The sequence below is a fragment of the Megascapheus bottae genome, chromosome 27 (genome assembly GCF_031878675.1).
Source record: "Megascapheus bottae isolate mThoBot1 chromosome 27, mThoBot2.hap1, whole genome shotgun sequence".
Classification (NCBI taxonomy): domain Eukaryota; kingdom Metazoa; phylum Chordata; class Mammalia; order Rodentia; family Geomyidae; genus Megascapheus; species Megascapheus bottae.
Window position 1 is genome coordinate 9,603,555 of NC_143535.1, and position 14,260 is coordinate 9,617,814.

At 35.0% G+C, this 14,260-nt stretch overlaps 1 protein-coding gene across 4 annotated transcripts in view; it reads right to left on the bottom strand.

Annotated features, from left to right (window-relative positions):
- The window catches only part of Sik2 (salt inducible kinase 2), a 91,149-nt gene that overhangs the window by 74,715 nt on the left and 2,174 nt on the right, over nucleotides 1–14,260 (bottom strand). For all 4 annotated transcript variants that reach the window (XR_016532815.1, XM_090319535.1, XM_090319533.1 and 1 more), the window contains exons 2-3: nucleotides 5,189–5,305; nucleotides 1,643–1,706 (exon numbers count right to left, since the gene is read on the bottom strand). Coding sequence is in view for 3 of the 4 variants with exons in the window: in XM_090319533.1 (XP_090175659.1) it covers nucleotides 1,643–1,706; nucleotides 5,189–5,305 (181 nt within the window). In the remaining variant the exon portion in view is untranslated. The remainder of the gene's footprint in view (nucleotides 1–1,642; nucleotides 1,707–5,188; nucleotides 5,306–14,260) is intronic.

Here is a 14,260-nt window from a genome sequence, read left to right on the forward strand (position 1 = left end):
ACCCAGGCCAAGTTCCAGCCACATGACCCACAAAAAAAGAAAAGAAATAATAAAAATCCCTCAGGAAAAAAGGAAAATAACACTATATGAAAATACAAATTCATATAAGAAAATTAAGATTAAAAAATGCAGATACAGGGCCAGGAGTTTGGCCTAGTGGTAGAGTGCTTGCCTAGCATGCACGAAGACCTGGGTTCGAGTCCTTGGTACCACATACATAGAAAAAAGCCAGAAGTGGTGCTGAGGCTCAAGTGGTAGAACTCTAGCCTTGAGAAAGTCCAAAGACATGGCTCAGGCCCCGAGATCAAGCCCAGGACTGGCCAAAAAAAAAGCAAATATGCAGAAGAATACAGATAGAGTAACAATACTAACGAATAGGATTTAAACAGACAGCTGACTATTACAAGAAAAAGAACAATAGTATATTGTGTCTTATAAATAGGGTACATATAAAATATGACAGCAAAGAACATAGAGGCCTTGAAGGACACAACCGATACACATTGTTTTAAGAACCCTATACTATATATGAAGTGGTAAATATTGCTTGTAAGTTAAAGACTTTTAATACATGCTATCAGCAGCAATTTAGCTGGAACCAATCAAATGTCTATAAATAAATAGATGGGCAAGCAAACTTAGGTATATTCATATAATAGAATACTATATGCAATGAAAAGAAGTACACATAAGGATGAATCTCAAGATAGTTATACAGAGGGAAGGAAGAAGACAAAAGTATTAGCTATATGATTATCTGTTGATATAAAATTCCAGAAGCTATAAAAAAAGAAAAGGACCACTGGTTATCTCCTGGTACAAAACATTTAGAAGATTTACTTGGAAAGTTTCTTACAAAATAATGGATATTTGACAGTAGGAATGGTTTTGCAAACATGTGCATGTATGTCAAATCCTACACCTTAGAATATATAATCTATTATCAGTGAATTATGCCTCAATAAAGTTGTTTGAAAACCATTTTGACATGATAAATTATACAGGATTCTAAGCATTCACACACAGTGAAACCAGAGAAGGATATTCTTAGGAGAAAATCCAAAGGCACAAGCTCTGTGCCTCTGATCATATAAAACAATATTTACTGAAATGAATTCCAGGAAAACAAACAAATGACTTTGGACTAAAATTTAGGTTAAGTGCCAAAAATATGTAGATACTTTCAGTACACTGAATTCATCGTGTAAAAATAAATAAGTATTTTAGATGAAAGCTAGAACTAATAGACTATGTAAGGGTTAGAATACATCATAGAGGACAATTAATCAAATCCTTTCTTACAAGAATTAAAGGAACCATGTTCCACAGAGGTCTAGTGACAGGTCTGAGGTCCTTAACAGTTATGATGAACACTTCCCTCACTCATAAAATAAACACTTTAAGGGATTGTGTTGTTTAGGTCATCACTGTTATAGCACTACTTAGTAAATAAAAATCAGCTTTCATTGCTTTTCTAGAAAGAAAGGTAAAAGGAAAGATAAAAAAGAAAGAAAAAAGTCTCTTGCAAGATGACTGGAAATCTCTCCCTATCTTTGACTATCCCATTTTCAACACAAATTAGAGAATAGTATCTTTAATTATATAACTTGAATAATTATTTATAGTTGTATTTTTATCTTACCAAATATCTCTCCATTTTTGGCATATTCTGTGACAAGGTACAACATACTCTTGGTCTCCATTACCTATTGAAAAATAATTCCGTATTAGTCTGTTAAGAAGGACAATCCTTTACCACAATGTTTTATGGACTTACCTAAGTTCAAAATACTCATAAAAGAATCTGCCTGACAACATTCTTTTTCTACTTTTTTTGTGTGTGATCTTTGCTCTTCTAAGTGTGGTGCGTGGCCTAATGGTTGCAGCACTATCCAGGTGACTGTCAGAATTGCAGAATCCCCAAATCCAGGCTACAGTGGTTCACACCTGTAATCCTACCTACTCTGGAGGCTGAGGTCTGAGGATCATGAATCCAAGCCAGCCTTGGCAGGTTGTTATATCGTATAAAGTTTTTGAGAATAAAATTTTGTAAAAAAATTTTTAAAATTTTTAAAATTAAAAAAAATTATCGGGACCAACACGTCAAAGTTTTAATTGATCTCCTAAAGTACACATCAGAGAGACTTCTATCTCTGATTAACCACAAGAAGAAAAAAAGTCCCAGGACCAGCACACACACACAAAATCTACTAATGCAGTTTACTTTTTTTTGGGGGGGGGGTGGTTCTGGTCCTAGGGTTTTCTAGTCAAGGTTCGTGTACTACCATCACTCCACTTCTGGCTTGTCGTGGTGTTTATAATTGGCTTTGAACTGTGATCCTCAGACTTCAGTCTCTTGAGTAGCTAGAATGAAAACTGTGAGCATCAAGTGTCCAGCTCAGAGTTTACATTTTAACAAAACTGTCAAATGATTTGTATACACGTTAAAATGTATAAATACTGATTACTGATATAGATGTAAAGATGTTTTCAAGACCAACTTTTCAACCCCTCTTCACTGAGTTTTTGAGTGTTCTGTTACTATGATACACCAATTACAAAAGGAATTATAGGGTTAGGAGCAGGGCTCAAATGGTAGAGTTCCTGTTTAGCAAATTCAAGGCCCTTAGTTCAAATCCCCCCCCCAAATCAAGAATTTAGTTGATCTGAGATTAGCCTATCTAATCTGGCAGGATGTGCAATCCTTTCTATAGTTTAATATTGTTACAAAATATTTTAATTTTAAAATGTCATTTATAAGCTTCGTCACAGTTATAATGCTATATAATTTTATTTAAATTATATTTTCTAGATTTAAAAAGTATGTCAATGGTCACCCATTTGATTTTCAAAATATCCTGAATAGTTAGAAATACCTTAATTTTGAGATTCAAGGTTAGTAATTTTTTAAAATCTATGTCTCTAAAACACTCTTTTAAATTAAAAAGTTTTTAGCTAGGTACTGAAAGGCATTCGTCGTAAAATATACATTATCAGACCAAAAACAAAATAGCTATTATTTATAATTTGGGTTTAAACAAATAGTGACTCAACCTTAATTCTTTACTTTAAATAACCAGAATTACTATAGTAGTTTTAACTTCAATTTAGCTATGGTTCATCAGCTATCGTTCAACTATCATTAGTTTCTTAGAAGTATCTTCTTTAGAATTAAAAAAAATTGTAAAAGGAGAAATAATGTAAGTTTGACCTAAGAAGTTCCTATAATTTTATAATTTTAAGAAATATGGTATTGGAAGTTTGGCTTAATGGTAGAGTGCTTGTCTAGCATGCATGAAGACCTGAGTTCGATTCCTTGGTACCACATACATAGAAAACAAAAAGGCTGGAAGTGGTGCTGAGGCTCAAATGGTAGAGTTCTAGCCTTGAGAAAAATCCAAGGATAGTACTCAGGCCCTGAGCTCAAGCCCAGGACTGGCAAGAACAAAAAAACCCCAAAAACCCAAAAAGAAATGTTTAGAATGACATATACTTAGGAAGCATGTTGTAAGTCAGTGGTCTCCAATCTTTCTAAAACGTAATTTTCTATGATAAACACTGTTTAGCCAAATATACAGGTATGTATGCACGTTTATGTACCAATACATTTGTGAATACACATTTGTCTGTGGATATGAATGCGCTAATGTATAAATATGTACACTATAAAATGATGTAACAGAAACCCAACTAGAAATTCTAACATTTTCTACTTATACTCCCAAAGACACGAGCTAATATTTGGTATTAACACTTGTTGATTTTGAGCTACTAATGTGATGCTAGTCAGCTTGCAAAACTTTTTAGCAAACTCAACCACCAGTCTTACCAGCCAGTACAGGTTGAGTCTAACATGCCATGAGTACATTCGTCACACCTCAGAGGTCAAAGTCACAGGTCAGCATCAACTGGGATATGCAGTTTAGAAATCATTTTCAGTTAAAAAAATTCTACATATGAGTGGACACAAACTTTTAAAATGCTTTGCATATTGCCATTAAATGTAAAATGTTTTTAAAAATCTGGGAAAATGGCCACGTGCTGTAGCTCATGCCTGTAATCCTAGCTATTCAGGAGGCTGAAATCAAAGCCAGCCAGGGCAAAAAAGGGCCTAAGACTCTTTATCTCCAATTAAACTCTAGCAAGTGGGAAGTGAGGCTTGGCTCAAGGGTAGGACACTGGCCTTGAGCTGAAGAGCTAAGGGACAATGCCCAGACCCAGAGGCAGGGTGGGAACCTTGAGATGAAGAGCTCAGGGACAGTTCCCAGTCTGAGTTCAAGCCTCACGACCCATATTAAAAAAAAAAAATCTGGTAAAATGTCCTCATTGTTCACAATCAAAAGAGGAGCATATAATTTTGTAAAAAGTATTTCAATAAAATAGATCATTTAGGGCCGGGAGCCTGGCCAGGGTGCTAGAGTGCTTGTCTAGCATGCATGAAGCCCTGGGTTTGATTCGTCAGTACCACATACACAGAAAAAGCCAGAAACAGTGCTGTAGCTCAAGTGATAGAGCACTAGCTTTGAGGAAAAAAACCCAAGGACAGTGCCCAGGTCCTGAGTTCAAGCCCCAGGACTAGCAATAAATAAATCAATAAATAAAATTAATTAATATAAAACAGATCATTTAAAAATGGCTTATTCATCCAAAAAATGCAGAGATTGACTCTAGGTATTACAAAAGTATGTAGTCTCTGTATTTCATAAAACATAAGCAGTATCCTTCTAAAAATAAACAAAATTATTATATCAAAACAGAGCATTATTAATTTTTTTTTTTGGGGGGGGGGTCAGTCCTGGCTTGAACCCAGGGCTGAGCACTGTCTACGGACATTCTCAAGGCCAGAGGTCTACCACTTGCGCCATAGCACCACTTCCAGATTTTTTTTCTGTGTTAGTGGTACTGAGGAATCAAACCCAGGTTTTTGTGCCTGCTAGGCAGCCACTCTTAACACTAAGCCAAACTCCTGGCTCACAACTACAAACCTTTAAAAAAGTAACTAGAAGTTTCAGAGACAACTTAAAATTAAGCTACACATAGCTTCAGTACTCTAATTTTTAAATGTAAAGATAATAAAAATGGATGCATGTAGATGAATAAAAGCATGTTTCTTTTACAGGTTAGAAAACATAAGAGGGAAAAATCATGATGTAAAAGAGAGAACTGAGAGTGGAAAGCTATGCCATACCTGATAGAGTTTGATTATGTGAGGGTGGTCTAACATTTTCATTATTTGTACTTCTCGGTAGATTTTCTCAAGATTCACTGCATCCAGTTGAGATTTATCTATTATTTTAATCGCCACCTGAATTTCAGAACACAAAGAAATGCAGTTAGTATATAATAGTATATTATTTATGTTACAGTATTAGTATATAACTTTTTGTTTGTTTGTTTGTTTGCCAGTCCTGGGCTTGGACTTAGTGCTTGCACGCTGTCCTTGAGACTTCTCAAGGCTAGCACCATTTGAGCCATAGCACCACTTCCAGCTTTTTCTGTATATCTAGTACCAAGAAATGGAACCCAGGGCTTTGTGCATTCTAGGCAAGACCTCTACCACCAGGCCACACTCCTGGCCTTAGTATATAACATTTTACAGTTAATAAATGATGCCTGACACTTTACCTAAGATTCATATGACCCTAATAACAGCTAATTTAACTTCAATGCTTGCCTATTTATTTATTCAGCAAATATTTTTTAAGTCATGTAAGGTACCTTAGGAGGTTTTATTTGGCATTATCATTAGTATGCTAACAATAACACTTTGAAGTGACTTCAATAAACTACCTTTTGCTTTCAGTACAGTTTTTTTTTTTCTTGGTCATGGGTTTTGAACTCAGAGCCTGGGTGCTATCCCAGGGCTTTTTTACTCAAAGACAGTGCTCTATCACTTTGAGCCATAGTGCCACTTCTAGCTTTCTGGGGTTTGACAGGAGATGAGTTTCATAAATTTTCCAGCCTGGGCTGGCTTCAAACCACAATCCTCACATCTCAGATTCCTGAGTAGCTAGGATTACAGGAATGAACCACTGGCATCTGGTTTTCTTCTCCTTTTCTATTTCTAATTTGCTATGCACAGCTTGTTTCTGACTTAACTGTAACCCAAAGAACCACTCAAGATCTTCCAGGAGAAATCTGATTACTAACATAAAGTGTAAATGTCAATGTACTGTCTAAGAAGAAAAGGGGCAACTCCTTTTTGAGGTAGTAAAGTGTGTAAGTTCTATAAAAACTATGGTAGTGCTTATTATCATAATCAAAATGTTCTAGAAACTTTAAGGTGTCAAATTTGCTAGGGAAGTGTAATACCTTATTGAACTTGCTATTTGTGGCATTATAGGACCACTTCAAAATTAAAGAAATTTAAAGAACTCTTTTCCTTTAATTAAGGGGACAAAATATAGGATTAACACTTCCTTTGGGTAAAAGCGTAAGGGTATCTGAAGTGCCTCAACTTTCTTTGGGAAGGCCATGCATACTTCAAAGGAAATATCTTGCCCTGCAGTTCCTGAAGTGAGTCTACATACCCAGAACTTTATTACAAACAAAAAGATTTCATGCAGAGATAAGTCATATGACATAATAAGCAAGGTTAGAGAGAAAGAAATTATGGCTCTCTTAAAATTGAACATTGTATTATCATTAGAAAATTTTGCACACATTCTCTATTTAATGCTAATAAATGGTTAGATAGCAAATGCAAATGAAAAAAAGTATTACTCAAGGGTAGCTCCTCTGTTATATTATTTTGGGACTTCGGCCTCCATAATGAAAAAGTCAAAAAACAAAAATATTAAAATTGGCACAAGAGACAAGAGAGGACAGAATGACGAGAGAGCAATTCTGCTCAGCACGGGATGGTTGATGGATATATTCAATTTGAACCCCCTGTACAATCTTTTGAAATTTAGAAAAAAGAAATACTAAAGTCTGAAATATTCTCATTTTTTTCAATGTGAGGAAAAAAAATTCTCATGACAGTTCTCTTCAATTTTGTCTTGGGTCACAGATCCAAGATAGACAGATAAAATTATATCTTCACAACCTGCCTGTTTATAAGGCTGTTAAAGGATCATATGCTTCTCTAAAAAAAATGTAGAGCATGTGTTAGCATGCTCCTTGTAATAGGGGTAGTCTAACTGCTTTAACAAGTAGACCCAAATGTATAATCACTCAAGCACAATGCAGGTTTATTTCTTATGTAGTAGAACTGGATAGGTGACGTTAGCCAGTGTAAGAGGCTTTTCTATACTTAGGGTGTGGCTTCTAAGGTTACTCAGAGGGTTGTCTCCATTCTAACCAACTCCCCCTCGGTGAGTGGGGGGAGAGGAGGGAGTGAGGAACCAAGCATGGAAGCAACGCAACTTATTCTGTTCATACCATTACTTAGAACTCAGAAGCAAATCTACGTGCAAATGAGGCACAAAACAGGCAAAAAAACCAAAAACCAAAAAACAACAACAAAAAACCCAACAACAAAAAAATGCAAACGAAGGATCTCTGGTGATCAGCTAAGAATTTCTGCAACACCCAAATGAATCTCTTTATCAAGAACTTTCCAGAAATATAGTAACGATGGTGGCTTTTTCAAGTGTACAGCATTTAATTTTATAAAATGCTCTGGCACACCTTATTTCATTTAGCTATAAATTCTGTGAAGATTCTGTGAAGTAGTACACTACTTCTCACGGAAGTAGTAGTTTCCCATGAGTTGGCAAAACTAAGGTTAAAAATGTATCAGGGACCAGGAGTTTGATTTAGTGGTAGAGTGCTTGCCTAGCATGCATGAAGACCCAGGTTCGATTCCTCAGTACCACATACATAGGAAAAAAAGCCATAAGTGATGCTGTGGCTCAAGTGGAAAAGCTCTAGTCTTGAGAAAGCACAACTACAGTGCTCAGGCCCTGAGTTCAAGCCAGGACTGGCCAAAAAAAAAAGTATCATTTATTGTTGTTTGTTTTTTTTGCCAGTCCTGGGCTTGAGTTCAGGACCTGAGCACTGTCCTTGGACTTTCTAAAGGCTAGAGCTCTACCACTTGAGCCTCAGCACCACTTCCGGCTTTTTTCTATGTATGTGGTACCGAGGAATCGAACCCGGGTCTTCATGCATGCTAGGCAAGCACTTTAACCACTAGGCCAAACTCCCGGCCCCCAAAGTAGCATTTATTAGCAGGCATAAAGTCCTAGATTCAAATTACAGCAACCCCCCCCCCAATCTCTTAAAATGCAAATAAAACAGAAAGTCATATAACGTACAAAAGTTCTAAAGCACTAGTGAGCTGGAGGGGTGGGTGTGATGGTCTTCTACTTCAAATTTAGTGTTTTCACAATTTCAAATAGACTACCAGTCACATGTTTTTTTTAACAACTTTTTAATTTAATTTAATTTGCTAGTTGTGGGTCTTGAACTCAGGACCTGAGCACTGTGTTTGGGCTTTTCTCATGGCTAGCACTCTGCCACTTGAGCCACAGCACCACTTCAAGCTTTTTCTATGTATGTGGTACTGAGTAATCGAACCTAGGTCTTTCTGCATGCCAGGCAAGCACTCTTAACATTAAGCCAAATTCCCGGCCCCTAAACAACATTTTTAGTACCTGGATTATATCTGAGATACAAAACGAAGTGGATGTGATTCCTACCCTCAAGGAATTTAAAAGGTCTGTGGCTAACACATTTAATAAACAAAGTTTTTATTTTGGAATTTCCCAAATGGTGGGTTGAAAGTCCCCAGCTTACAAAAGGGTATGCTCTAACAGTTCATTTTAAAGATACAGATAAATTCACTTATTCTTTATACCCTTTCTCCTACTTAATTATCAATATGGGACTGCATCCCTTCCCCAATTACTTATTAACATAATATTGTATGCCTTTTAGGGGTAAAATGCATGTGGGCACAAGGGAGTCAGGAAGACCCAGCAAGCAGGATCAGTGGCTCATATCTGTTTATTCTAGCTACTCAAGAGGCTGAGATAAAAAGGATCTGAATTCTAAGCCAACCCAGATAGAAAAATCTGTGACTCCATCTTCAAGATAATAAGCAAAAACAAAACAACAACAAAAAAATAAAAAAAACCAGGCTGGAGGTATGGCTTAATGGTAGAGTACCAACTGACCAAGTATGAGGCTCTTAGTCCAAACCCTGGCACAGAAAGCTAATCAAGAGATTTTATTGTTCATGTTAATTATTCAACTCCCCGATTTTTAATTATACATGTATTACCTTAGAATAAACACTGACAAGAAAAAAAATATTTCTTCCTCTAGAAATAAACAAAGGCTTTCTCCCTTGGGTAAGTATACAAGTTAAACTAGAAAGACTATTACTGCTATTCAAATCTTTTTATAAAGTAATAACACATTTGTTGTTTTTAATACACATTTTCCTTAGTACTCATGTTTGTAGCTAACTGGAGATAAGAAACCCAGAGACTTTCCTAACAGGGCTGGCTCTCAATCTCAACCATCAGTTCTCAGCCTCTTGAGTAGCTAGGGTTATAGACATGAGACACCAGTGTTAGATCTAAGTGAACTGTTTAAATAAAAGTATATAAACAATAAATCCTCTTTAAAGTTGACTTTTTGCCACCTGGAAGGGCAGTAATTTCTTCCCCTGGTCAAATATTAGCAAAGATTTAAAAGGTAAATATTCCTGGAAACTGTGTTTTTCCTAGTGAAAATTTTGAGTACTCTTTTTCTGGATGTTAATTTGGTCAATGTATACAATACTCCTTGACTCAAGAATTTCACTGCTATGGAACTGTCCCAAGGAAACAATTAGGCTCAAAATGTATAAAGCTGTCCATAAAGGAATGCTCTCTGAGACATTATCTTACAAAGCATAAAGTAGAAATAAGTAAGTATTAACTAACAGGAAATTAACTAAATTAAATGTAATACTCATATGCAAGAATGTTAGTAGACTGCTTCAGTGTTTTCTTGTACGTGGAAATGATAACAATATGCTAAATAAAAACAGATTATATATGTGAATAACTGCATACAAAATTCATGTGAAACACTAAGAGGACGTGAACCAAACAGCCTGTTTTGAAAACAGAAGCAAGGAAGTTGCTTCTTCTGTAGGCTTTCCAACAATGGCTATTCTGAACATGTATAACTTCTGTAATTTTAAGAAAACCATGTAAATATTAGGTTGACTTTCAAAAGGAACTTTAAACAGTTAGCATTGTTTTTCAGTTCAACCCATCTAGGACATACATCTTACTCTGCGGTATTAAAGTATTACCAAAATTTTAAAATTAAGAATGACTACTGAAATTTCTTTTTAATTGTCTTTCAAACTCCTGACAATCTTCAACTCAATATATAGATTATTTCTCTGTGAAGGATGGGAAAACACTTTCCATCAATGTTCTGTATAAAGAAACTTTTCCATAAACAACTCATTTTGAAAAGACAGGGGTAAAAGGAGGAAAGGTTGTAGATATATTTTTAAAAAGGAAAGAAAGATATAAGGAATTCTGTAATCCAAAGGAGGCTAAGGAAATGAATCTGCAATCAGCAGTGGGCCATAAATCAAATGTTATTATGTGAATCCAAGAGAGGCCAGTTTCAGTTATTTCCAAATAAATGTTTTCTGGATAGCCTGATACTGAATCTCCCTGAGGACATAAAATCAGAACACATTAAACTCTGTTAAAAGTTAAAAATTTCTACAGAATATGAGAATTTACACAATCCTTATTTTGCACATTTTTTCCCTTTCTTCCCCAAAAGAGTACATGGCTTTGAGTAAATGGTTTTGAGCAATATTTAACAAAGTAGTTTGCCAAGTACTATTTGTCTGGAATACCAAGAAACTAGAGGACAATTCTAATAGCACATATACGATCATACATAGGCCTAGATACAAACATTAGGGATTAAGTTATTTGATAACAAGTCCTTCTACTGTGCATTAGACAGCTTCAGCTTGAAATCTGAAATCTTTTGTAGTATTAGACAAACACCAAGAATAATGAACAGAGTCTAACTATTTCCAGGCAAAAATTATCTAAATGCAGTTAAAACATAAGTTCGTGTCAAGAAATACTTTAATCATGATATAATATGCTATTTTCTTTGTATTCTTGGTAGAGAAGTTAACTTTATTTTGGAAAGCTCTTGAACAACTACTACCTGTAAGGCAGTAGTTTAAGAATTATATCTAAAGAGCAGAGTCCTAAAATGCACAGAGAGCTTCTCAGTGAACACAAGCAATTTTCAGAATGAGCTTGATATCAGTTCTGCATTCTAGGTTCTCTTAAGAGAGGTAAGTAATCTAATACCAACATGCCATTTTGATAGGTCCATTTTCAAAGACTCAATGAAAAGTAAGTAAAATTCCAGAGATCATACATTTTACCTGAATGTACTTCAAGTTAGCAATTCAAGAGGTATAGTGTTAAGGAACTCAATTATCTTTCAGAGACTAATCAGAAAATAACTAATGATGGTATCTCAGGGTAGTAATATTCTGTTTCATTCTTTTCACTTATCTATACTTTCAAGTTTCCAAATAATAAACATAGATTTTATAATAAAACATGTAACTGTTTAACATAAAAATAACTTTCTAATTTAGTAATTTCCCTTCCAAAAATTTAATATCAATTGTTCTTCACAAAAATTTAGAGACACAGAGATATACACACAAAAGTCTCCTTGCCAATTTAAGTGAAAACTGAAAGTTATAGAATATTCAATAATAAGTAGTAAGATACATTCACAAGGTAGAATACAACTATTAAAATGTTATAAAGTTATATACAAAAATGCTTCTGTATTACTATAGGTAGAAAAATTTATATTACATATACCATAGAAAAACATATTTTAAAAGGAGTAGAGGGGGGCCGGGAGTTTGGCCTAGTGGTTAAAGTGCTTGCCTAGCATGCATGAAAACCCGGGTTCGATTCCTTGGTACCACATACATAGAAAAAAGCCGGAAGTGGTGCTGAGGCTCAAGTGGTAGAGCTCTAGCCTTGAGAAAGTCCAAGAACAGTGCTCAGGCCCTGAGCTCAAGTCCAGGACTGGCAAAAAAAAAAAAAAAAAAAAAAGAGTAGAGGGAAGGGGCTGGGAGTGTGGCCTAGTGGTAGCGTGCTTGCCTAGCATTATGAAGACCTGGGTTCGATTCCTCAGTGCCACATACATAGAAAAAGCCATAAGTGGTGCTGTGGCTCAAATGATAGAGCTCTAGCTTTGAGAAAGCTCAAGGACAGTGCTTAGACCCTGAGTTCAAGCCCCAGGACTGGAAAAAAAAAAGTAGAAGGAAGTATGATACAATGTTAAGAATAACTTACTGGTGGAGAAATTATACATATACTTTCTGTGTACCGTTCACTTTATTCTTTATATTTTCTATAGTTGAACTTTTTTTCTAGAAAGTGAAAACAAAGGCACAAGTAGCTTTTCTAGAATTTTACTTGAGACAAAAACTATTTAGGAAGCTAGATGGAAAAAGTTACTTCCAATAGTAGGAAAACAAAATACTACTAAAGAACACTGATAAGACCAGAAAACTAGCAGCCACTATTGCCTAAAACATTTTAATAGCCTAAAGGTTATCATTTTCCTATTATGCTAATTTTACAAAACTAGCTTCTTTAATTCATAAGCCATAAACCAGTACTACAAAGCTTTTTATTAACTATTATATAGGAAACTGGATTCTATTACCACCTACCTGCCCTTTTGTGGGCAAAATTGACACAGAGATCTAACATACCAATACTGCTTCAAATAATGTAACCACTATTCTTAAACAATGTTAAGCTATTTGATAGGTTAGACCAAAATGAAGATATCTTTTTTCTATTCATTTTTCCCCTAAAACAAGAACAAACTCAGATTTCCTAAGTTCTGCAGAAAATTATCTTTTTTGAATGACATAGGGTAGGAGAGAAGAGGCAATTAAAAATGAAATAAATCAATGTTCCATCATGCAAGCATGTAAACTAAGCCCTGAAATTTGCCTTAGAATTAAACTGGGTTAGTGTTGGGAGATCTCTACATTTCAAACACAAACTAAAATTGATGTTAAAAAACAGTCCATATGAAGAAACTTTTATAAACAATAATAGTCATAAGTCTGCCAATATTTTCTTTATATCACATTTTTACTGAAATTATTTCAGTATGTTAAGTAAGGAGAACTTAATATAAAGTGCCAAGTTTTCACTGTTGCAATAGTTTGGTATATCTACCAAAGACTTATTTATCCAGTCAATAACGAAAACTTGCTACTTAACATTCAAGGAATAAACAATGGTATACTTTAAGGAATAATATTATCTATTCCCTTGCTAAACAGTTCTTTTTTGTTAATTACCTATAAAGTTCACAAAGTAACGGTGCAAATTATAAAGACAGCTACACAACTTTTCTGTTCAGAAACTGCCAGGCCATTTCTCATCAATCTATACCTTATTATCTTCAATCTGCACAAAATTACCACAAATGGTTACACTGGACAATCAAAATTAACACTATTACTTTAGAAAAGCAGAAGGAAGATGCAAACTTTAACATAATTATGTTACACACATCTGCCCACAAAATGTAGGATTTCAGATCTGAGTGTTCTTTGCTTATTCACCTGTGCCTTCAATTACAAATGTATGTGATCCAACTTTAGCTGAATGCAAAAGACAAAAACACAAAACAAACACAAAAAACACAAACGGTGTTACTCCACAGCGCCCCCTAGCTCACCTACTAGGAAGTACCAGTTGAAAGGAACACCGTTTGAATTGTCAATCTCTAAAGTGTCAGTTTACCATTAAGCTCCACTTACCGAGCTCTTGAACAGATACTATATTAGTTATACTGGCCCTGGAAAATAACAGCAGGCAATTTAAACTTGATAAAACCTATAAGCTAAGAAAAAATTGTGCCCGGATGGATTTAATATTCAACCATTAACCTAGCTCAAAAGTTCTTCAGACTTTTTCTGTATGTGTCATTTGATTTTCTAAGACACCCACTTAAAAGTCATAAAACAACCTCAAAGTGTTTTATTTTTACGTAACTTAAGTAGCATATGACATTTGGCGATGGCTTTTTAGAGGCATGGAACCGCTTCGTGTGCATAAAAAAAAAAGACCAGATTAAGTCTTTCCAAATATTGAGTCATGACAACTATAGCCATCATCACAATCAATCTTTAAAAAAAAAGAACACTAGTAAATTTATAAAGAAGAAAAATTGCGACCCTGCTCTTCATGCTCCAAATAAATCAGATTTGGATTGCTTG